Source organism: Leptonychotes weddellii, chromosome 5, assembly GCF_054177405.1.
Source record: "Leptonychotes weddellii isolate Sample4059 chromosome 5, ASM5417740v2, whole genome shotgun sequence".
NCBI classification, from domain to species: Eukaryota; Metazoa; Chordata; class Mammalia; order Carnivora; family Phocidae; genus Leptonychotes; species Leptonychotes weddellii.
Genome location: NC_138373.1, coordinates 115,145,109 through 115,170,778, shown reverse-complemented (window position 1 = coordinate 115,170,778; position 25,670 = coordinate 115,145,109). Strand labels below are relative to the sequence as shown.

Here is a 25,670-nt window from a genome sequence, read left to right as displayed (position 1 = left end):
TAAATGGACACAAGAATGTCTGAAGTTTTGTCTGTTGGTTATAGCTGCTAGAAAGAAATCTCTGAAAGAGTGGTTCTTAATTGGGGGCCATTTTGCATTAACCTACCACCGACCTCCACTGGGGACATTTGGCAATATCTGAAGACAATTTTGGTTGTTAAAACTGGGGTTGGTGATGGTTCTACTGGTAGTATCTAAGTGGAGAGAGGTGAGGGAATATCTTAACATGCACGGGGCAGCCCTCATGACACAGAATTATCTAGTCCAAAATATCAACTGTGCCAAGGGTAAGAAATCCTGATCTAAAGATGTATTTTTCCACTGAAGTCTAAATTCTGGAGGAAAGATTGGATTTTTATATCTAGAATAAGGAGCCAGTTTTTTCCAGCCCTTTTAGGAAAGCCTTAGTTCACAGACGATAATGATTCCAAACAAAATACACATTTGCATGTCTTCTAAAAATACACTAGGATTATAGTAAGCTACTACCATCATAGTAAGGTAGCTACCCTTACCTAAGGAAGTTCCTAAGTTGGATTTATACTAAACGTGAAATGTCTGTGGAACAAGTAAAATACCTCTTCAGAGTAACAGGGTTAGTACAGGCTATTATAAACATGAGGTTATTATGGTACCATACATCACCCAGTTCTGGAGTATAATTCTTTAGATTTATGTCGGGGAGAGAGAGAGCATTCTAGAAAAAAATCACTCAATGTGCATCAACCATTAGTTATTGATAATGGCTAAATACACACAAATTCCAATATTTCCTAGTCTGGAAAATTTTCAGTTCACAGAATGTAAGCTTTTTCTCCAAGACCTAAGTAAAACAATTTGCCAAAATCATCACTGATAATCATTTAAGATCAGAATTAAAAGGTATGAAGAGGTCAGGATATTAAGATTCCCTCTACTAAAAATTTTATTCTGAAACCTGACACGCATTGACATCACAGGGTCTAACAAGGTAAAATTACTTGCAATATTCCCTCCAGTAGTTTTAATTCCCTCCAGTTGGTTTTTATGATATCCAAAGAAAAACAGATCACAATTTGAATTTAGAACTAACTTTCTAAGAGCACAAACACGTTGCTCATAAATCTTGCCCTAACTTGCAGTAGAGGTGTTCACAAAAATCGTATTTTTCTAGTAATAGGAAAAGCAGTAATTTTCACTGTTTATCTCTTAAGAAAATGGCCTTATGCCACCAAATACTTCTGTGTTCCATTTTTACCACCAAAGGTATCAAAGGAGTTTTATATTTAATTAACTGGAAAAGTCAGTTAAAACCAGAATATCCTTTTTCCAAACAGTAATATGAAGTGTTACTATATTGTCCATTTTCCACTCTACAAAGGATTAAATAAGATTTTAAAAAGATATGAATCTGGGGTGGCAGTGATTTGAAAAATAAGATTCAAGATACAGCTAGAATCCAAAATTTGCTAAAAATTTAAAGCTCCTTAACATCAAAACATTTACTAACCATAATATATGTAGAGAATGGCAGTTAATTTTAACAATTTAAATTTTTGGTAAAATTTAATGTGGGCAGAAAATGTTACTTCAACTTTTTAATTGTGAAGTATTGCCATATACTTTGTCATGTGGCTAAATAAAGCTTACATGGCTTATTAACTGTTTCAATGACCAGGGATTTTGAACATTATTAATGAACTTCGATCATGCCTATGTAACTGTATTATTTGCTGTCCAAGAGTGAGCTATAAAGTATCAAAACATCCCTTAGAACTGGTTAAATTAGATATGCCCCTATTATTTACCATTTGGTTAATTATGGTTACATAAATTTTTTGGTAAATATTCAAACATTTGATGAAGTCATTATACTCCTACCTTTTAAGCATTCTAATTCCCAATGGTTAGGAAGCTTTAGACCTCACTAACGTGAAGACCTGACTATTTTTAAGAATTATCATTCAGTGCTATTGATTTTATATGTAAGTTTTTACATTAGGCCTTGCCATACCAAATTTCCTTTCCGCTTTAGTTTCATAAAATAACCTCAAAATGCAACTCCCCATATTGAACTTTAGAACTACCTGGCTTTTTTTTTTTCCTTAATAGTTGATGTGTCCTCAAGAAAATCAGCAAACAGTTTTTCTATGAACTTGTAGCTCTCCTGAGAAACCCACATATGGAGAACTGCTAAGCAGAACTTCCTAATAATATGTAAGACTGATAAGAGTAGTGTGAGTGGCAGACTATGACTGGACTCCACATCTTGCAACCTCCATTCTAGTATTGACCTGACCACTACAAGTACACAGTTAATCAGTAGGACTCAGCGTTTAAAATTTGCATTTTCTTCTCCGTTACCTAATTTTGTCATGTACATAAATATATATATATGTAAATATATATATATTTTAAAAAGCACTAAAATCATATCTACTACTAGAAAAAAGTGTGATCTATTTTTGTATTAAAAGATAGACTTTCAGCTATGTTAGAAAAATTAGCCATCTTCCAAGACTTAAAAAACCATGCCCTCTTGGAAGTTTAAAAAAAAAAAAAATCCAATACATGAAAAGTATTTGGATTTAACTTTAGACAATTAACTAAGACATTCACACAACATATGCATGTCAGTCTCCTATATGGTCCTAGAGCCTGCAGTATTTTAATTTATTGTGAAACCATGTAACCAAATACTTAAATATATCCACAACATCTATACCACGGTAATGCATAGTACATAATATACTGACATCTCAAAATAAATTTCTATTACAGTTTTATGCAAATTATGGTATAAGATTATCACCTGCCACATTTTTGAAATGGCACCAACTTCATGTAACGTTCTATATTAATGTACTAAAATCCTTACTGGTAATGATGTCTTATGCATTATCATCTGAACATTTGAAATCAAGCTGTTAATCTAATAACCACAGTATGTTATCAATTAAAATCACTGCATATTCAGATGTTAAAGCAGGAAGTTATACAGCAGGAAAAGTATTTCTAATTCACAGTTTCAAAAATAAAGGGTGCAGTTTTCAAATATGATTGCTTAAATTGGTCAATTTAACAACTGCCTCCTTCAATACATGTAAACTATGTTTGCACAGCATTAGGAGATGTCTTTTATTTCAGAAATTAGTTCTTACTGTTACAGGAGCACCACAAATTTGAAGGAAGAGGCTACAGTGTGAAATGAGCTCACTGAAGGGTATGGTAAATAAAATTTTAACTACAATATAAGGTACTGCAAAGCTTTGTTTCCCCCCAGCACAGACCCCTTAATGAGGAAAAGTAGCCAACACTTACCAAATACAATATGTAAATTAGCTCTACAAGAAGGGAGGGGGAAATCTAACCCAACCAAAAGAAAATATTATATTAGCTAACAAACCTGTGATAGTCAGCTTCAGAATTTTCCTAAAAATAAAATTCAAAAGCATACACAGTATTTGTATCCTTCGATAAGGATTGCAGGGATCCAAAGGGAATGAAAGAAACATCTGGTTTTAAAAATTTCTAAGTGGAAACACACACACACAAATGGGTAACTGAGAAAAACTGAGTACTTAAATATTCAAATTTTAAATGTGTAAGAAAATTTATAATAGAAAAAGTGGCAAATTGTTATTGTGACTTGATTTGCTGAAAACATCTGCAAATTCACACTGGCATTAAGAAAACCAAAGTTTCAAAAATTTACTCCTCTCTCTCTCTCTCTCTCTCCAGATATGTTTTCTGTGCAAAAATAAATATCTGAAAATTGCACTAATACAATAATACTTATTTTAACTTTTGTTATTATGAATAATCTGCACATGCTGCTTTACAGACAATACATATTTGTAAACTTGCTCATGCAAAATTAGTGTGCGCAACAGGGATATCATTAATCCCCATACTTAAAAAATGATACCTTATCTTTTTAAACTGCCAAACCCTTTGAAATGTAACAAATCTTACACAGATATTGTCTGCCAGCTAAAAATCAATTTATGTTGCTGAAACAAAAAGTTATACAAGAAAAACATGGTTTTCATCTTGCAGAATTTTTGATTTTTAAAAGAAAATTTATAAAAGAAAGAAATTCATGGTCACAAAATTTTAACATTTTAATCCTAAACATTACAGGGCAAATAGATACTGGACCCTATCTCCATAAATCCTAACTTTTAGTTTCCATTTTTTAAATGTTGCCCTAACCACTAAGACATTAGTGGTTTTACAACCTCTGGAGATTGTGGAAATACATGTTTCTGAAAGAAATGCTACAAAAACAACAATGGAAGAAAGCCAAACTGTCTCTGTGAAGGAAAAAAAAAAAATGGAACATTTTGAAGCCTTAAATACTTCTCTTTCCATGTTTTCTGATTAACCTGTCAATTCAGTGCATCATATGGTCAATATAATGGTCCCCATGTTGAACAAACATCTAACTAGTGTCCATTGATTCCAAGTTAGTAGATGATGAATCTTTTTGGATACTTTCAAAGATGGCCGCCAGCTCAGGGTTAGAACTGATCTGTGACTGGAATTCACTCATCAGTGGACTCTTCTCTGCTTCTGGAATGGTTAGCAGTGCTGCTACTGCTCTCATGGCAGATCGCTTTAGTTCATCTTGCTTTTCAAACTCCTGCTTTACTGAGTTTGCCTTCACCTGTAACATTGAGTAAATTTATACTGTGTGTTACAAAGACAACTCTTGAACAAAATTTAAGCATGTAGAAATTTCTGGTAAATAAAGCAAAGCTATTGTTTTATACGTCCAAAAGGTACATTCTACTCTAAAGTTATTTTAAAACATTTTAGCAGTAACTGTTCTTCCTTTGAGGAAACATTTTATACCAACCCCCTTATAAAACAGAAAATCCAGAGCCATCATGGTTGAAACAAAAAATGGGACCCAGAGCCTTATCTTACCTGGTCATCAAGTCCTACTCCAGCCCCCAAGAACTACTCCTCTAGCTACCCTGTTTAGTCCTTATTCTTTAAGAACATCATGTACTGACCTCTCTGTGCCTTAATATGTATAATCATTTTTACATGAAAAGTCCTGTTTCACCTTCTGAATCTAAAAATAATTCGGACTTTCATTTTCAAGGTCCATTTTAAAAGTCATCATGCTCATAGAAAGCTTTCTCTGACTCCTTCCCCTACCCACCTCCACCAGAATTCATCATTTCCTCTTTTGTGTTCCTATCACACTTTATCCTGTATCAGCACTTCATCATATGTATCATATTATTATAACATTAAATAAAACCTTTTAGGAGTAGCATTTAACAGTGCTAGTAAGTGTTTTTGTTTTTTTGCTAGTAAGTTTTCTAATAGGTTAACTTTTAAAACCAACTGCTACATAGGGTACTAGCATGGTTAAATTTGGAAAACTAGAGTACAGAATCAACTAGGAATCTTGAATATACCCAGTCTGGCCTCAGGTGATGTCAATCAATGATTACCTTAGTTGTACATGTGGCACGTAATGGCTCAACAAGTCGGTCCAACCTCTGTAGTACTGCACTTGGACAAAGGGTGGAGAGTCTCACCAACATTAAAAATGTTAGCATCTATTAGAAATTAAAACAAAAAATTTAGACTTTGCATGATTTTCTAAAGACAGTATTCCAAATTCTGACAAAGTTCTTAAGAGGAATGACTAGTTTCAAACCTTAGCTGAGGAATATTAGTTACAAGCATTAGACAGACCTAACCTATAACGTGGTCCTAGAGTAGAGAACAGTGGTTCTCAAACTTGGCTGCACATTAGCACTGCAGAGCTTTAGAAATATGCCCAATTCCTCAGCCCCTTTCCCAGAGATTTTTACCTAACCTGTCAGGATAGGGCCATAGATGCAGTAAAAAGCTTGTGTGCACCAGAATGGAAAATCACTGAACAAGAAAATAACTGAACTAGGAGAAAATCTTCAAAATAAGTTTCTACTGTCTTAGCAGGTATCAAAAAGACTGGTTATTCAGATTAATCCAGTACCCATAGTCTTTTTTTTCTCTTTAGACTATAAACTGTGGAATGAAACAGGAGGATTCTATTATTTCTTTTGGGGATTTGTTCATTGAATTCTGAGAGGATCAGGTTACTACCACATATGGAAACAGAAGTTGGGATTCTGATAGTATGCTCAATTACTGTTCAGCTGCCACTTTGGCCCTGCTTGACTAAAGGAAGGCCCCGAAGAGCAGAATAGAGACAATGCACTTTTTTTTTTTTTAAATCACCCTTTTATAGTTCATATTTAAAACAGACGTGAGCAAATAAAACAAAGAGCAATTATGAGTAAAGTTCCTGCTCTAAACCTAAAAAGCAGTGTGATTTCTCTCTAGTTGCTTCTACAGATTGCTTTCTATAGAAAACAGTCCTTTTGTGTAAAGGATTATCCTTTAACAAAACTCCTGACATTAAGCCTATAATATCATATTGGAAAGTAAAAATCCCTCATTCCAATAAATAAAATGGTTATCATGTAGAACAGCTCTAAAGACAGTCCAAAGAATTAGCTAAGACAATGATGGAAGACTACTATCCAATATTAAGACAGGACAAAAATATCATACTCTAAACAGCAAAATTTGTCTGGACTCTTAAGTAAGGGAAAGCTGTAGAAACTATGCACTAAAGCAAGCTGGCACAGGGAATTTCTTAGAATTTTCCATCCATAACGTAGACTTGACTTCCTCCTCCAATGAGGTTTCTGGATTTTTCCTGTATGTCAACTGATGTTACATTGCATCACTATTACTTTTGCATATTATAGTTTATAACGCACTTACTAAAATCATGACAAGCAAACCAGTTTTTCTTAATAAGCAAGAGTAAATTACAAGGGTGAAAGTGACTATAGGAAAGTCTTCTTCTAAAACAATCTATAAATAGGCACAAACATCTTACCTTAATATCGTAATGGTCCTTCAAACCATCTTCAACATGATTCAGAAATTCAAAGATATCTAGTCTATCAAGACAACTGTCTAAAAGTGTGTACATACACTCAAAAGCTGCCTTTCTAATATCCAGTCCATCATCAACTGTATGCTTAAATGGACCCATTTCTACCTGTTGAAACAAAACAGAATGTGTGGATATACTTAAAAATAAAAGACAAGCTTAGATAAACAGTAATGTAACTAACTTACCTCTCTTATAAGCTCCTTTCTAACTTTTGTTTCATTATAAAGATGTGGCAGAACAGTATCTAGAAGATCCCTTATTAACGATGGTTTATTATGTGCTGCTGAATTGAATGTGACCAAGGCTACTCTTCTTACATTCAAATCTGGGTCTTCCAATGTTTTTAGGAAATCACCTGAAAATTTTAAGAGAAGCAACATACAGTCATGGTAGGCTTAAAATAAAATACATATGTTTTTCCTATATGGGTAAGTTTATTGTTGATATTATTTCTTCAATGCAGGTCACGGAAGAATATGATGATATAATAAGTGAACCTTAGAGCTGCTTTTAGCAACAGGTAAACTACTGATTAAACATAATTACATTCAGACATGATAACCGACTCTTATAAGCATTCTGTAACGCAGAGGGCATGGAATGAGAGAGCCCAAAAAATTCCCTAATTACTTCTACTGATATATTTTAAAAAAGTAGGTTGCACAGAGAAGTGATGGAGCCAGCAGCTACAAAAATAACATAAATGATTCTACTCAGAGTTCAAAATTAATATTTTCACAAAAAGCAACAAAAACAGAATTAAAAACATTGAGTTCAAAATAAGATAAATAGGATGAGGACTAGATCCATTACTTGATAAACTGATTACTACTAACAAGTATACAATTTATCAGATGATAAAAGAGAAATAAAACATTTCTATCTTTAATAAGAATATATAAATTGGTAAGAGGGTTAAAAATACAAAAGGAGGTAACTGAAACCTAATATAGGACAAAAAGCAGAAATTAAGTCTGGTCTTGCCAATGTGGGGAAGAAATTATAGTGCAAAGATGTTTGGAGTCACACAGATGGTGATCCAAATCACTTCATTTGCCGATTGTATGACTTTTGGCAAGTTACTTTAGGCAAGAGCCTCAGTTTCTCAGTTTACAAAATGAGAACTATAAACCTTCAGGCTACATGAGTAGAATAAATTGCATGTATACTGTTGAATAGAGTCTGGGACATTGCTGGTATTCACATGGAGTTATTGTTCATCATTATGTAATCACAACCTTACAGTCAGCAATGTTTTGGAATACATAAAGAGGTGCTAAGACTTGAATGTATCACAACAGCAATTTGAAAAAACGGGAAGGAAGTAATACTAATATTTTAGACACCATATACTGGTAAATTCAAGTCTGACCACCCAGGAAATTTCGGATTACAAAAAGCGTTCAGGAGGTACCTTGGAATCAAAAAGAATTTAAATATACCAGACTAAACCTTCTTACCCCTCTGTTTGCTTACAATTACTAACACAGTAAATTAGAATAAAGTATTTGCTTTCAGAAAAGCATCTAAAATACTGCTATTACTATGGACAAATGGTGACATGCACTAGGATTACCTATCCCCAACTCTTTGGTTTAGTTATTACAATTTTTAAAAGGCTTCCTAGGTGGTTCTGATGTTCATACAGTCACAAATAATACTAAACTAGATCATAATTCAATGAGAATGACCATCATCTGCTCAAATAACTATACCAATGATACACAATGGTTGACTTGTCAACCTGGAAGTATGTCTCTAGAGATGTGGCACAGGACTCTTCTCCTTTGTCCTATCTTGTACGACACAAAAAATGTCAAATATATCAAAGCGGGGTGCCTGGGTGTCACAGTCAGTTGGGCAGCCGACTCTTTAGTTTCGGCTTGGGTTGTGATCTCAGGGTTGTGGGGTTGAGCCCTATGTCGGGCTATGTGCCCAGGGCAGAGTCTGCTTGGGATTCCCTCTCCTTCTGCCCCTCCCGCTCATGCTGGCTTGCTCTCTAAATAAGTCAAACCAAAAACAGATGAGGAGAACAAAAGGCAAGAATCCTCCAATTCAGACCTTATGTCTAGGTCCCAACAATAGCATCCATTTATCCCTATGTCTCTCTTATTCTGAACTGATAATCCATTTTTGTAATTCTTTTAAATTGTTTTTTTTCCTTTCTGGCCTACTGCAGAATGACACAAAACTACAAAGCTTCTTTGCCATATCCTTCTATCCTCTCTGCAGCTCTGTCTTCAAGAAAACACCAAACTAAGCTCTGAAGGTCTTTAGTATTACCAACTCTAGGAAAACTGATGATGAAAACAACACAGGGAAGTTGTAAAATCAATAAAATAATCCTAAAAGCTAAATCTTGTCCTTGTCGATGTAGAGACAGCCCTAGTCTCTCCTGGCTATCTCTTAGTTCTACTTTTTTTTTTATTCTTACATTGTCTCCACAGATCTCCTTGGGAGCTGGAGGGCTTATAAGAACAGAAAATTGGGGCAATAACAGATCAAGCAAGATTAATTTATATCTGGTCAGATAGACCAAATATGTAGACAACTCTGAAGCCATCCCAGTGTATTTATTTGCATAATTATCTGATAACTTCAAACTAAAGGATGATAAGTATGTAAGGTCACACACTGTCAATTATCTTTTCAATGAAACAATTACCAGACCCTTACAAGCATTTTATTTTAGTTCCTTGGTAATATTTTTAGTTACTGAAATTATTAATCAGTATGTTTATCTGTTTCCACTTACCTATGCAGTTCTTTAACAGGGGATCAATAGGCTGTGGATGATCAGAAATAGTAAACTTCACAGCTGTAACCACTGAGCTTCGGGCATATGATGAGCCTAATTAAAAAGAAATTTTAAGTCTATTGGTATGTAAATACACTAAAATCCATGGATATCTTTATCATTTTCAAACCACTTCAACTGACACCAGTGTCCTCAACTCCCTAAAATTCTCTTTGGTCAGGAGTACCACTCATTGCTCTCAGGGCAGGCAAAGTTTACTCATAAAACATAATCCCATTAGATTTCAAAAGAAATAGTATCTTCTGGGAAGGAGAAGACCTGGGAGAGCAACAGTGGAGAATCTAACCCTCACAAAAGGGAAGTGTTTAAACCCATAAATAGTTTACAAGACCTTCAAGTGTTTTCTTAAAAAAGCAGTTTCTAAAGAAAGCAATGGCTATTATTACCCACTACTTGGTCTAAAGGACTTGACACTGGTAAATGTGAAAACAAAAGTCTTCTAGGATCCTTCATTTGAACTAAGTTCACTAATATTAGTACTGTAATTAGTACTACCAAGTTCCTTAGTATGTATTAATTCAAGAGACATTTGTCTTTTCCACATTTTAAAAGAGTTAACATTAAAATATAATGAACAATAGGAACTACAACAGATTTAACCATGATCTTATTACTCTATCCTTTTTAAACAACAAAATGTCCTTTGAATATAGCTCCGTATTGCAACACAAGGCAACAGGTTCTGCACGTAACACAATACAAAAAGGCTTTAACTTCTGCATTAGGCATCTTTCAAGGTTACCAACTGCTAATAATTTTTTTTTTTTTTTTTAAGTAAGAAAATCTAGGTACCCACCTGATATCAAATACCCCTTAAGCCGTGGAAGGAGAGTTTCTGGATCAATTAGAGTGAGTTTTCCTAGACATTCAGCAACAACATTTCTGGTTCCTTCTTCTGCACACTCACAGTGCTTTAGCAGTAAGGCCCAGATGTTTTCAACATATGGTTTAAGGCCCACTACTGATGCAGAGCTAATAATTTCCTTCAAGGAATGAAGCAGAAGATACTGCCTTTTGGGCTGACTGGTTATTTCTTGTAAGACAAATGGTAGATACTCAGGAAGGTTGCCCACACTAATGCTGCCTAAAGCATAGGAGGCGGCTGATTTAACTTCTTCACTAGGAGATGAGAAGGCTTCTAATATTACAGATTTTAGTTCCAGCTGCCCACTTAAGTCAATATGATGCCCAACCTCTCCAAGAGAAAGCAGAGCTAAGAGACGAATGGAATCTGTAGACCTTGAGTTCTTGACATCTTGAATAAACTGACCTACTACAGCTGGTCCTTCTTTAGGGCATGCTCGAGTAAGGGCAGCTACACATTTGGCAATAGAATAGTAAGACTGCTTGTGAGTAAGAGCGGTGCTCTGAGAATAAACTGGACCAGTCAGCATGCGCAACAAATCCATGTATCCTAGATTATTTGTTCCAGTGACAACCAGAGCTTGGAAAAAGTCTAGCATGGCGCTAAGAGCTCCCCCCTGTAATAAAGGTGATCTCACAAGTCCAATAAGTTCATTGAGAATAGATCCACTTATCTTTGAAAGGGAGGAGGGATACACTTTTGCCAGTGTGGTAAGGAAACTGATAGCCATCTGTGAAACATGCATATCACTTTCACTGATAAGAGGTGGGAGCTCATCTAGAACTGCATCAATCATGGCAGCTGTCAAGCTGTCACTATAGTTTTTAATTAGAATATCTAGGGCAGAAAGGGTACCCAGTTTCAAAGCTCTCTGGTTTTTCCTGAGAAATGAAGCAAGGATAGGAACCCCTTCTCCCAGGACAGGCCTCAAATCTATCTTCAAAGGCGACCCAGCAATCAGTGTCAACGCCTTCACTGTAGTTAAGCGGGTAATTTCATTCTTTAGTCTCTCCAAGAAAATCTGAAGTGTATTAGGCAAATCAGAACCCAAATTGTCTCCAAGGTTGCAAATAATTTGTCCCATACAAGAAATAGCCCTTTCCTTGACCTCCTGATCAATGTCAGCTGCTTTCAACCTCTTAATGGTACAGGTAAATAGATCTTTGATATAAGGAGTTGCATCAAACGAGGAAGGCTGATCTAAAGGACGAATTACTTTGACAAGCTGCTGGGTAACAAGAAGTGCTTCAGATGTAATCTTGTAAAATGGGTCTCCAACACAAGCCACCACCGGAGGGACCAAAGCCTGAACGTGAGGATGGAAGACTTGAGGAGAGTGGTTACAGAGGATTACATATAGACACGACAAAGCATCAATCTTCAAATTTGATGAGCTTGATTTATCATTCAGTGAGAAAATGATTCCTAAAAAGCCAACAAAAAAAGTCCAATAATTTTTATGTATTTCTAAGAAAGAAAAAATTAAAAACTAATCCCTAAAATTTTATCAAAGTTTCTACTTAATCATACTATATCTCTAAAGTAGTAGAAATTCCACAATCTATGATAAATATTAGAGCCAAAAATTTTAAGCTAAGATTTTAACCTTTTTACTTGAAAATTTCTAACTTTAGGTGTTCAAGATGGTTCTATGTGCAAATTAAGTTGTCACAAATGACCTTTTTGAAGGAAACAACTGTTTAAGCTTATCGAAGACTTAATAAAGTCTATAGTAAGTCGCCAAAGTGATTTACTATTTCTTTCATACCTGGCACAAGTACAGGAATGTGTTGCGTTAGGGCCCCAGGTAGTACATTTACCAGTTCAGTTAACATGTTAAAACAACACTGTCGGGTCTTCACACTTTTTTCTTTCATCTGTTTGTGCAGAGCTTTAACAATGTTGGGAACCTGTAATTATCACACACACATTAGTTGGTTCAGCTAGTGGTATTTCCTCAGTACACTTAACACAAATTATCAGGGATGGGAAGAGAGGGAAGAATTTAACAAGATTGTTAGACACAAATTTTGTCGCACCTATTAGATAAGGTCTCTTGGAACTCTATTTGCTCTATACTGATAAGACTATACTTTCAGGGATCATTTCTACAGTTTGTATCATTAGCTCTCTACAGAGCAAGAAAGTCTTCCTTGATTAATTTTAATTATGAAATGCACAAGACTAAATAGAAATCAAACCAAATTTTCAAACAAAATTTTAGGAACATAATTTATAAATGGCTTTTTGAACAAAAATAGCACAGATCTGCATTAAAAGAAAAGGGACAAATTACGGAGAAGAAACCATTAAATGGGTCTTTGACTTTGCTCTCACAATGAAATAGACCTCACTTAAAAATGTAGCTACAAGCAGCAAGGTTATGATTCAAAGACATCTGCTTCTAAACTTTCTAACGTTTTGTTAGTTGGTAAAACCTAAACAAAGTATTTACTAATCTTACAGATATGAGGATACATACAGACACATGCCATATCGAACAGTGATCTGAAAGCTAGAGACAAAAGAAAACCACCTAGTTCATTACATCATCAGAATGTCCCATGTTTTTATCTGACTTCTATACACTTTTTCTCATTTCCTTCTACAATTAATCTTCAGTGTTCACCTTTAAGTTCACCATGATTTTTTTGTTAATTTGTACTACTTGAAAGCAAGACAGATATGTACATCCCCCCTGGGTTATGTGTTCAGTACCTCTCAACATCTGTTTTTGTAATTTATAAAAATGAACAAATATGTATGCCATTGGGCTGCTGTAGGGATTATATATAAGACAGAAAAATGCCTAGCATGCATTAAATATTCAGTAAGTAGGAGCTATATAGTTCTAATCTTTAGATTCTTAGAAAAGATGTCCTACAGTGAAAAATATCTATGCCAGCTGTTATTAGTAAAATAATATGGACTAGGCACCAGACTGTTTACATAAATCACCTCATTTCTCACTACCGTGGGTAGACCATTCTAAGTAAATAAACTGTTCTTACAAATGAGAAAAGTGAGGTTTAATAAAATGACTAACTTGTCCAGGATCACACAGCTAAATGAGGAGTGAAACGAGGTATGAACACAAGTAGTGTGACTCCATAGCTCTAAGATTTCTCTGTTAATATCAAAGATAATTTTACTGAACCTTAAAATTATTTTAATATTATCTAGTAAAATCAAGAATACCTCAAATCAGAATAAACTATTTACAGGTAACATAATATGAATATACATAAACTACTACATAAACATATCCCAGAAGTATGCTTTTCTGAAGATGTTCTGGGACTCAGATTTCCATATAAAAAAAACAATTTTAAAATTTCATATTTAGAAGCATGACTTTCAACCATACTTTTAAACTGACCTGACTCTGAAGCATTGTTAAAGGTGTTTCTCCCTGCTCCATTGCATCAGGGTCACATAGCCAACTTTGGACAGGACGAGTTTGCTTCAAAAGAGAAAGGTATGCATGAAAAACATCTGCCTTTACATTCTCTTCACGCTCTTTAAATCTGGATATCAGTGCAGGAGAGACAGTCTTGTAGAATTCTGGAAGCATTTCATGCCTTGTGCTAACTACAGCATCCAAACACTTAGCAGCTGCACGTCTCACTTTCCAACTCATGTCATCGTCGTCACTGTATTCATCATCGCTCCCTAAAGAGAAGTTTTAATGTGAACAGGCTATTAATCGTAAGAAAAGTTTATCATTTAATACAGAAAGTGAACTGATACTCAAACCCAGTTTTATAACTTTTCACTAACACACAGCAATAGAGAAGTTTTATTTTTTCTTTTTTTTAATAGAGAAGTTTTAAAAGATTAAGTACTTAGACTCTATAAATTTACACATAAATTAACCTCTAAAGAAAATAATCATAACTGTTTTTAACTTGTTAATCATCTTCTCACTTACTGTGGGTAAATGAACAGCTTATCAATCTTTATAATGATTAACACGTGAAACTTCTTTGCAACATAAATATTTGTAAAATCAGCCTTTTAAAACAGTATGAAAAGAAGTTCAAAGGACTCATTTGACACTATAGGAAAATCAATCAATCAATCAAGGAGTTAATAAGATAAACCAGGAAATAAGATTGATGACTATAGATGAGGTGTTAAAAAAAAGCACGGTTACCAATCCCAGGACATGGGGAGAAACAAGAATCCTGACATCAGCTTTCTTTGTGGCTGTAAGGCTTTTTACTAAATTTGTTGATGGGCTATTAGGAAATAATATGTATATTTTCAACCTTTCAACATATTCTCTTAAGGTAGTTTAAAGAAACCGTACTTCCTCAATTACAAGAAAATTCTGGTAACAACAAAGCACCATGTAAAAACAGAACACCATCTTCTCCAAATTCCTGTTACACCTTAAAACAATAGTCCAATGCTATTAACTCCATTTCACTCATGTATACTTCACTGACTTTCATGTGTGTGAAATCTCTGAAAATTATTTCCTTCTAATACTATAAGGCTGAATCAGTTGGGTAACAAAGTCAGGAGGATGGCACAAATACTAGCAGTTCTCAGGACAGTCTAAAATTATCTAACAATAATTTTGTTATTCTTAGATAAGATTATAGCCCTGAAATGCTGATTCCTCACTGGGGGAAAAAGATGTCTCTTCATTGGCTTCTATTCCAATTAGCTTAGTGACAGCTAAATGTAGCTAGCTATGCCTTAGAAAATCCTAGGATTATATAATAAAATCTTCCAATCTCCAGAAGGTTTAATTTCATCATAGCACATTATAGGAAAACCCAACAAAATACTACTAAACCCAAGGCATTTGACTTATTCACCAATACATATGTGAATAAAAATTACAAGGTACTGTATCAAAATGGACTATTTAAAAGCAAATAAATAAATGAAGTTTTTCCCACGGCAACCCAACTATGGGAATTATTTTGCAGAAATACACTTTGTTGAAAAAAGGGTTATTAAAACATTAAATAACCTAATCACTGAAATTATGTTGCTTTTATGTTAAATAACACTATGGTAGAAAGGTAGTTATTAGGTATGATCCATGCAAACAGATAAAACAGCTGAAGGACTTGGTTAGTTATTCAACATAAGTACTTAGCACACTAAAAACCAACAATCAAAAACAGGAGCATATACTGCTACTGCTTTTTTCAAAGGATACTCTCCTGTTACAATCCCCTCAATACAGCACATTTACTGAGTGTCTTCTGTGTGTCAAGCACTATCCTAGGCACTAGAATAAAACAGTCAATAAAGAGGATGAAAAATCTGTCTTCATGAAACTTACATCCTAGTGGGTGGAAATTATTACAATATGTCAAAAGGGATTAGTTATAATAAAGAAAATAAAAACGCTGAGAAGGAAGACTATAAGTAAGGGGAAAGCCCTGAGATGTGAGACTGAATGAAGAGGGTGTGTGAGAGGAAGTAATTAAGTACAACCCCAAAGTTTTTGGCCTGAGAAACTAAGACGAAGGTACCATTCTGAGATAGAAAAGGCTAAATAAACAGGTTAGGCAGGAGATGGGGGAAAGGGAGGGGTAGGGGAGAAGATACTTTAGACACCTAAGCAGTAAATCAATTAAGCAGATGAATATAGAAACTTGAAATTCACAGGAAAAATGTGGAATGCAGGAAAAAATTTGAGTTTTCAGCATATTGTGATATTAAACTCAGTAGACTAGATGAGATTAACAAGAATTAAAGAGTATCACAGAGAAGTCCAAGGCCTAGAATACTCCAAAGTTTAGTGTTCAGGATTATGAAGAGCAACCAGCATAGAGACTGAGAGGGAGTAATCACAAAAATAGGACTAATATCAGTAGAGTGTGGTATCCTGGAAATTAAATAAAGAAATGCTGCGGATCTGAGTAACAGACAAACATCTGAGGTCACTGGTGATCCTGTCCTGAAAGACTGGATTCATGAGAGATGGAGAAAAAGGAACTGGAGAGCATTCTTTTTGAGTTCTGTTGTAAGAGAAACTGGCAATAGCTGCCAGAGTGTAATATCAGGTTAAGAGGGATTTTTTTGTAATTGTTTCTGTTTTCTTTTTAAAAGATAAATGAAATTATAGACTTTGGAGGAACGTAAATTCATTCAAAGAATCAAATTTAAAAGTATGAAAAATATCAGGAAATCCACCAACCCACATACCTTGTAACTTACCCATTTAATTATCTCCATTATGATCTTTTTTTTTTAAGATTTTATTTATTTGACAGAGAGAGACACAGCGAGAGAGGGAACACAAGCAGGGCAAGTGGGAGAGGGAGAAGCAGGCCTCCCGCCGGGCAGGGAGCCCGATGTGGGGCTCGATCCCAGAACCCTGGGATCATGACCCGAGCCGAAGACAGACGCTCAATGACTGAGCCACCCAGGCACCCCTCCACTATGTTTCTTTTAATACTAGCAGAAACAACTAAACATGAGCAACCTCTATGTCCTTGAAAGTGCTATTCCTTTCCAAAGTAAATACTACAAATCATAGCACGATCAATCTTAGGAGCCTCAGAAATGTTTAGATGAAGCAAAAATGAACTTTTGGAACTTCATCTAGATAAAAAGCTTCTGCACAGCAAAGGAAACAGTCAGCAAAACAGAGGCAACCCACAGAATGGGAGAAGATATTGGCAAATGACACTACAGATAAAGGGCTGGTATCCAAGAGCTATAAAGAACTTCTCAAACTCAACACCCAAAAAACAAATAATCAAGTCAAAAAGTGGGCAGAAGACATGAACAGACACTTCTCCAAAGAAGACATACAAATAGCTAATAGACACATGAAAAAATGTTCATCATCATTAGCCATCAGGGAAATTCAAATCAAAACCACATTGAGATACCACCTTACACCAGTGAGAATGGCAAAAACTGACAAGGCAAGAAACAACAAATGTTGGAGAGGCTGTGGAGAAAGGGGAACCCTCTTACACTGTTGGTGGGAATGCAAGTTGGTACAGCCACTTTGGAAAACAGTATGGAGGTGCCTCAAAAAAATTAAAAATAGAGCAACCCAATGACCCGGCAATTGCACTACTGGGTATTTACCCCAAAGACACAGATGCAGTGAAAAGGGCCATATGCACCCCAATGTTCATAGCAACAATGTCCGCAATAGCCAAATTGTGGAAAGAGCCGAGATGCCCTTCAACAGATGAATGGATAAAGAAGATGTAGTCCACACAGACAATGGAATATTACTCAGCCATCAGGAAAGGATGAACACCCAACTTTTACATCAACATGGATGGGACTGGAGAAGATTATGCTAAGTGAAATAAGTCAAGCAGAGAAAGTCAATTATCATACGGTTTCACTTATTTGTGGAACATAAGGAATAGCAAGGAGGATATTAGGACAAGGAAGGGAAAAATGAAGGGGGGGAAATCGGAGGGAGAGATGAATCATGAGAGACTATGGACTCTGAGAAACAAACTGAGGGTGGAGGGGAGGGGGGTGGGCGGATGGGTTAGCCTGGTGATGGGTATTAAGGAGGGCACGTACCCATGGAGTCTACCCATGGAGTACTGGGTGTTATACAAAAACAATGAAGTGTGGATCACTACATCAAAAACTAATGATGTATTGTACGGTGACTAACATTATAAAATAAAATTAAAAAAAATGTTTAGATGATTCATGAAAGTTAAATGGAGCCTCAAACAATATCTAGGATTTTTCATGAAAGTATGTATAAAACCAACCATACTGCTGAATATGTATATCTACCATACAGTTTTAAAATAACATTCATTTCCCTCCTTACAAAAACCCTTTGCAGAAAATCTGAATAAAGAACAAAATTCTCTTGGCTAGCAATTATAAATGTACTAGTAACATTTTTTTGTGTGTATTAAAAACAATAAAACTGGGACATAATTTTTGTTACCCACTTTTTCACTCAACTTATTAATAACTGCTTTAATATTTTTCTAGATTCTGAAAGTGCTGCATAGCAGTTCAACACATGAATGCCCCATAATTTATTTAATCAATTTTCTATTGTTGAATATTGAGGTCATTTCCCTTTCACTAGGTAAGGATCATCTCCATCTATAACACTGGGCCTTTCATGAAAATTTAACAAACTCCTTCTGTTTAATTTGAAATACCTTGGTCATCATCGTCACCACCATCTGCATCCATGGCATTTTCATCTTCATCTTCATCATCATAATTGTAATTTGGATCATAGGTAAGATATTTAAGACAAATATTTATAATGGTAGAAACATGAGGATATACTTCCTTAGGACATCTGAAGAAAAAAATAAAAGCTGCCTTGAATAACTGTACTTTTCTTGATTCACTATCTGACACATTTTATTACCAGATTTTTTTCTTCCCTTTAACACAGCATAGGAAAACTGATCCCCAGCCTTTCAATACCAATGACTCTGCATATTTTAAAATATTTACTTTTCAAATTACACTTAATTTTAAGATGAACTTTTCCCATTTTAACCCCTCTGAAGTCAGGATGATTCTTACAATAACTGATTTATCATGGTTAATGTGGGATAGTATAGAGAGAAATCTGTATATGCTCTAACTTCTCAACATAAGATTAGAAGACCAAGCCCAAGTGAATGTGCTCTTCAGCAACTAGGACTGTCTGTGAAAATGCCAATGCACATACTTCTACGCTTGGTCTTCTAGCTATATGCTGAGAGAGAGAACATAGAAATCCCCCACAAGAAAGGAATAATTTATATTTCTCAATTAAAAGAACAGAAACGAATCACACAACTTCTGATTTTAAGAATTTGGTATGACCATAAAGCTACTTCTTAAAACCATGAGTGGGGCAAGGGATTACTACAGATAACAACCAGTCAAGTCTCAAGACACTATGCTATACCAAACTGGCAATTTTAGCCAAAGGCAAAAAAATCTGCTCCTCAGCCAATTATGGCCTTCTAGTACATAAATGAAGATTTTATTATTAGAACCAAGGTTTCCAAATTGAGACTCACTGCCCTAGCAAAATGGATGTGACAAACTTCAAAAAATGTTAGAAAGATATAAAATTCACTATATAGTTTGGCCAGGTAATTAATTTACCCTGCTGCTCTTTAAGACAGTAACTACATTATTAAATTAAACCAAAAGACAACCATAAATACCTTTACAAATTCTTTCAAGTCCTAGCAATGAAAAGGAAACATTTCAAAATAAATCTAAGGACCGTATTTTGAAATATAAGATCACATCCACTTCAAATACTGCACTGATTTATCAGTTACTGTTTAATGAGAATTTAATCAAACACATCCGAAACCAAAATTCATCCTGGCTGTCAGTAAAATAACCCATTTCTCCTCACCCACCTACTCTAGATCTTAATTATTACTCTATTCTTAAGGGAAACTTTTATTTGAATATAGAGATCCTGAAAACTTACCTTCTCACAAATGACTCAAAGGCTTGAATGCAGTACTCTCTTAATTCATCGTCATCTACATTACAAAATTTTACCACCAAAGGAATTATCTTCTCAAGGTATTCACCTAAGAAAAGCATATTGGTTCTTAAAAACATTCATTTTTTTTTTTAATTAAAGAAAATTTTAAAGTATTTAAACATTTCTTACCTATTCTATGACCAGCTTGCCTACTAATTGCAGCAATACATTGTATGTAGGTTCTTGTTGTTGACATGGAATCATTTTTGGATAATTCTGACAACAGATGTTCAATAAGATCTACAAAAACTATATTTCCACAGCTCATAACCAGATGGCCAAGAGCAATAATGGTTCGTTTCCTCACTGCAAGTCTAGGGCTGGTCAACTGGGGGAGCAGACAGGTCAGAATTGAAGGATGGAAATTAACAAGAAGTCCTCCTTGCCTTAAAATAAGAAAGAAAACCATAAATAAATTCAAGATTTCTGAGCACTGAAATCTCTGGCCTCTGACCTCAATGTATTCAAACAGTAAAAATTTAGATGACATTAATCCAAATTCAGAATTAAAGTAAAACTAAATTCTTACTTTCTCTAGCAACCCAACTGAAAAGTTAAGTAAATGCAGTTTTGAAATCTGTATCCCAAAATTCACTTCTAGAATCTAGAACCATATCCCCATCTATAAGATATCCAACCAAGCTTGAGAATACATCAAAAAAACAATGGTCTTGTCACTTTTCCCTTCCAGATCTCTAAAGTGTTTTCCCTATTAATAGCTTTTTCTCTATGATAGCTTTCTGGGAGTTCTTAACACTCAAAATCTCAGAACCTCTTGACTATCCCCTCTCCCTATGGTCTTTCCTCAACATACCTATGTACTAAGTTGCATTGACCCTGTTGGTCCAATCCTCTCTTCCAAATCATTTCACATGTGCAGTTCAGGGAGTCAATAGCAGTTAAACATCTATGTGCCAGGACCCTGCAACTGATCCAGTAACACAGGACAAAAAGTCTAACTGAGTATTTACTACCTACGAAATTAAGTATAAATTCCTCACCCTCTTCAACATGACCACAACCTATGAAAATGATTTCCTACCACTTTTCTATTCATTCCATATATTCTGGAAAATGAGAATACAATGTTTCCCAACTCTAAGACTACTTATGCTGATATATTCTAAGCCTGGGCACAGGCACCTATGCCCTACCCATTCTTCAAAACTAAATTCAAATGCCATTCTTTCCATAACAAACTTTCTTGGAATCCTCCATTTTAAACCCCAAAACACACCAACAGTCTCAGTATTTAGTTCCATATTTGTTCTTATCTCCTACAGTAACATATAAGTTCTTGTGTGTGCCAGAATGACAGCTCTTACCTTCTACTATAACTATGTACCATATGAAGGCACTTGATTATTTTCGAGCTGCAATGAATCAGGCACAAGTAATACACAAACAATGAAGACATACAATGATTTTGAGAATTAGGGATAAACTGAAACTGACAGGTCTTCTAAGGTATTTTCCCCCTTGGAGTTAATTAGATCTTCCTATCTTCCCAAGTTTGACTTCCAGAGGAAAGCAAACAAGGAACAAATGTATAAAGCCAAGCTCCCTCCTCCCCAAACATGCAGTATAATTATGGTTGCTGAAATTTATGCCATTATTTTAACTGGAAAATTTGCTACTCCTACCAGTGTATCTCTTTTAATAGAGAAATCACTGTAATCAAAATATATGAGTAAAACAAAACATAAAAACTGTGCTGAAATATTCAAATCACAAATTTTATTACTTTTCAAAACTACAAAAAATGCCTGCTATGCAGTATTACATGATAAATATTAGCTTACTTCTCCCCTTACCCCTACCCACATATTTTAAAACAGCCACAATTTAAACATGGACAATTTTAGACCAAACTATATTTATCAAAAGGTGTTTTTAATAAATGCACATAGTTTTTGTATTACAAATAATACAAATGATAGGCATGTTTACCTGCTCAACATATCAGCCATAATATCCAAGGCTTCTAGCTGAACAGAGACATCTTCCTGCTTCGCTATTGCACTGGTAAGACGTCCAGTAATCTTTTTACATACATTAGCAGCTAATGCAGAGCCTACATGAATAATCCAAGAATAATTTTAAGGCAATTATACTGACTCTACCTTATATTCATGGTGGTTACCAGATACTCAACAACTCTAAACTTGATTATAATTGAGACTGACTTAAGAGATCCATGTCAGAAAAATATTTCAAAACAGGTTGCTTTCCAATAAAATAATTTATTAGATATAAACAAGAATAAGAGTAATAACTGTAGAAGGAGTATATGACCCAGGCAAAACAATAATGATTCAACAGTCTGTTGAATGAACTATTTCTACATACTGACGTGACGGCCGACTACGGAGCCAGCGGCAGCTACAGTGTCTGCGCCTCTAGACTGGAAAACAGAAATGAATTTTCTTCTACTTGAATACTCTTTACTAGCAACCTAGACTTTTTAAAATTTCAGTGAATTAAAAACCAAATATATTCTGAGCTCTAACAACATGATCTCTTAAAAGAGAGAGCTGTAAACCTGTAAGAGCCTTCCTATTCCAATCCAAAGATTCCAAAACTTCATTATGATGAACTAGAAATGCTGTTCCAGAGAACTCATAAATCAAGGTTACTACTATTCTGAAGTAGATCTGTCTTATTACTGGCAAGTGGGGGAAAAAAAAGGAACATGAAACTAATCTAAATGGTTAATAAAATTCTTGTTTGAACCAGAAATCGGCTAAAAACAAACGTGTTTCAATGAAAAGAAATGAGAAAAATATCAATATAATACAATTATAAGAAATATTTTATTGAAATAATTAATAAGACCAAAGTAACATTGGTAAGAAACAGTTGAAAAAGCATCAGCTTTGGATTAAAAAATAATGGAGGACTTGAATCTTCACACAAATAGGTAATCACAATTTTGGGTGCATCAACCTAATCTCTCTGCATTTCAATTCCCTCATCAATAAACTATGAATATTAAGACCTCCCATATGGCTGACGTTTAGACTAACTGAAATAATACACACAGATCATCTAGCATGATAGCTAGCATAGCAAAAGATTAATATATCTTTATTAAGTAAATGAGTAAAAACTACATACTTAGACTACACTATTACAAGTCTACATCTTTCCATGAAATAGATAATAATTTCACTCTATCTGGAGATAAGACCATCAATAACTTTAGCCTGCTGATTTTAGCAGACAGCTTAGTAGTTAAGATCAATTCTAAAACTTGCATTACCTAAATCCCTGTGTCAGAGACCAAAATCTAATTGACAAATGCACTGTCGTTTTAAATTGTTTAAATTACCAAAGTAGCTATAGAGTCAGCCTTAATAAAGATACTAGTAAACTGAACTATTTCACAACTGTTTTAAAACAGTATTAAGTTTCGGGGCGCCTGGGTGGCTCAGTCGGTCAAGCGGCTGCCTTCGGCTCAGGTCATGATCCCAGGGTCCTGGGATCGAGCCCCACGTCGGGCTCCCTGCTCAGTGGAGAGTCTGTTTCTCCCTCTCCCTCTGCCTGCCTCTCTGCCTACTTGTGCGCTCTCTCTCTCTGTCAAATAAATAAATAAAATCTTTAAAAAAAAAAAAAAACAGTATTAAGTTTCATACATCATAAATTCTGATGCAAAGCAAAACTAATACTGAAAATAGAGAGCTAATCAGAAATAACTCAAAATGTTGGTTATCTTTTCCCTTAGTGCACAGGTTGGCATTAACTCTATTCTGTAGTCATGGTACATACAACAATAAAAAATCTTGCTATTCCTACGAGATACTTAAATTCAATCAATATAATATTCTTTAAAACTGGAAACTGAATTTATTTTTAAGCAAAAATAAGACTCTGGACTTTTTTCCCCTTATTTGTTCTAAGAGATGCTTACAAAGATCCTTTGATAGACACTGCTCTCCCTCCCTGGCCAGGAGGAAAAACAAATGGAGGAAAAAGAGCTCCATGTAGAAAGGAACTAGGAAGAAAAAGTGCTCTTGCTTACCACTTGAAGCTGGAGGAAGTTCTCCAATTACTGTTTTAAGGCCAATACTTGAAATATCTCGAAGTTGTTCCTTATCAGAAAGCATGTTAGTGCAGAGGGTATCTACAATTGTCTCTACTTGGTATTCTTTCACTTTACTCACTAAGGGGCCAAGACTGTAATATAAAATAGAAAAAAAAATTTTAATTTACATTAAATACAAAAACAGAAAAACAGACAAAAGCATTATTTTTTTCTGCCTAGCAACTGTCAACACAAAATAAATACACTATGCCTGTTTCATAGATAGTATATGAATATGGGTTTAAAACAAATTTGGATAAGCTCCTTGCAGTTGGTTTCCAGTGTTTTTCCACTGATTTCCACCATGGTATCATGAAACTTAAGATGCTCCCAATCCTTCATATATACAAAACATTTTTTAGTACTAAAAAGGCTAATTAGGGGTCTGCTCCTAACAAGGATCCTATGGTTTACCTGAAATAGCAATTCTACCCAATATATCACTTTGCCAACTCTGACCCTGCCTTCCTTCTATCATCTGTCACCAACACCACCTTGTGAACCGAAAGAACAGGACAGAAGACTGCACTAAGGGACAGATTTTTAGGTACTGGGCTAATGGGATATTGTTAGAAAAGAAGAGCATTTCAAATGGAAAGATCAGAGACCAGAATGAGTGGAATGTGTATTTTAAAAAATGAGGAATGGGAAACAAAAGCAAAAATGAACTACTGGGACTTCATCAAGATAAAAAGCTTTTGCACAACAAAGGAAACAGTCAACAAAACCGAAAGACAACCTATGGAATGGGAGAAGATATCTGCAAATGACTTATCAGATAAAGGGCTAGTAGCCAAGATCTATAAAGAACTTACCATACTCAACACCCAAACAACCCAAATAATCCAGTCAAGAAATGGGCAGAAGACATGAACAGACATTTCTCCAAAGAAGACATACAAATGGCCAACAGACACATGAAAAAGTGCTCAACATCACTCGGCATCAGGGAAATACAAATCAAAACCACAATGAGATACCACCTCACACCAGTCAGCATGGCTAAAATTAACAAGTCAGGAAATGACAGATGTTGGCGAGGATGCAGAGAAAGGGGAACAGTCCTACACGGTTGGTGGGAATGCAAGCTGGTGCAGCCACTCTGGAAAACAGTATGGAGGTTCTTCAAGAAGTTAAAAATAGAGCTACACTATGATCCAGCAATTGCACTCCTAGGTATTTACCCAAAGGATATAAACATTGTGATCCGAAGGGGCTTCTGCACCCCAATGTTTATAGCAACAATGTCCACAACAGCCAAACTATGGAAAGAGCCCAGATGTCCATCAACAGATGAACGGATAAAGAATATTCCACACACAATGGAATATTACTCAGCCATGAAAAAGGATGAAATCTTACCATTAACATCGACGTGGATGGAACTGGAGGGTATTATGCTGAGTGAAATAAGTCAATCAGAGAAAGACAATTATCATATGGGTTTTACGCATATGTGGA

The 25,670-nt window shown here is 35.1% G+C and overlaps 1 protein-coding gene and 1 pseudogene across 1 annotated transcript in view; one reads left to right on the top strand and one right to left on the bottom strand.

The window, feature by feature from the left end:
• Positions 1-2,623: 2,623 nt before the first annotated feature.
• Positions 2,624-25,670, bottom strand: part of CAND1 (cullin associated and neddylation dissociated 1) — a 43,122-nt gene continuing 20,075 nt past the window's right edge. The window contains exons 3-15 of the mRNA XM_006731186.3: positions 24,147-24,301; positions 22,076-22,199; positions 20,255-20,511; positions 20,066-20,171; positions 18,774-18,919; positions 14,018-14,310; positions 12,407-12,548; positions 10,570-12,063; positions 9,711-9,806; positions 7,141-7,310; positions 6,896-7,060; positions 5,451-5,558; positions 2,624-4,648 (exon numbers count right to left, since the gene is read on the bottom strand). Of these exons, the coding sequence (XP_006731249.1) occupies positions 4,424-4,648; positions 5,451-5,558; positions 6,896-7,060; positions 7,141-7,310; positions 9,711-9,806; positions 10,570-12,063; positions 12,407-12,548; positions 14,018-14,310; positions 18,774-18,919; positions 20,066-20,171; positions 20,255-20,511; positions 22,076-22,199; positions 24,147-24,301 (3,481 nt within the window). The 3' untranslated portion in view covers positions 2,624-4,423. The remainder of the gene's footprint in view (positions 4,649-5,450; positions 5,559-6,895; positions 7,061-7,140; positions 7,311-9,710; positions 9,807-10,569; positions 12,064-12,406; positions 12,549-14,017; positions 14,311-18,773; positions 18,920-20,065; positions 20,172-20,254; positions 20,512-22,075; positions 22,200-24,146; positions 24,302-25,670) is intronic.
• LOC115940206 (small nucleolar RNA U3) lies at positions 12,722-12,834 on the top strand (annotated as a pseudogene).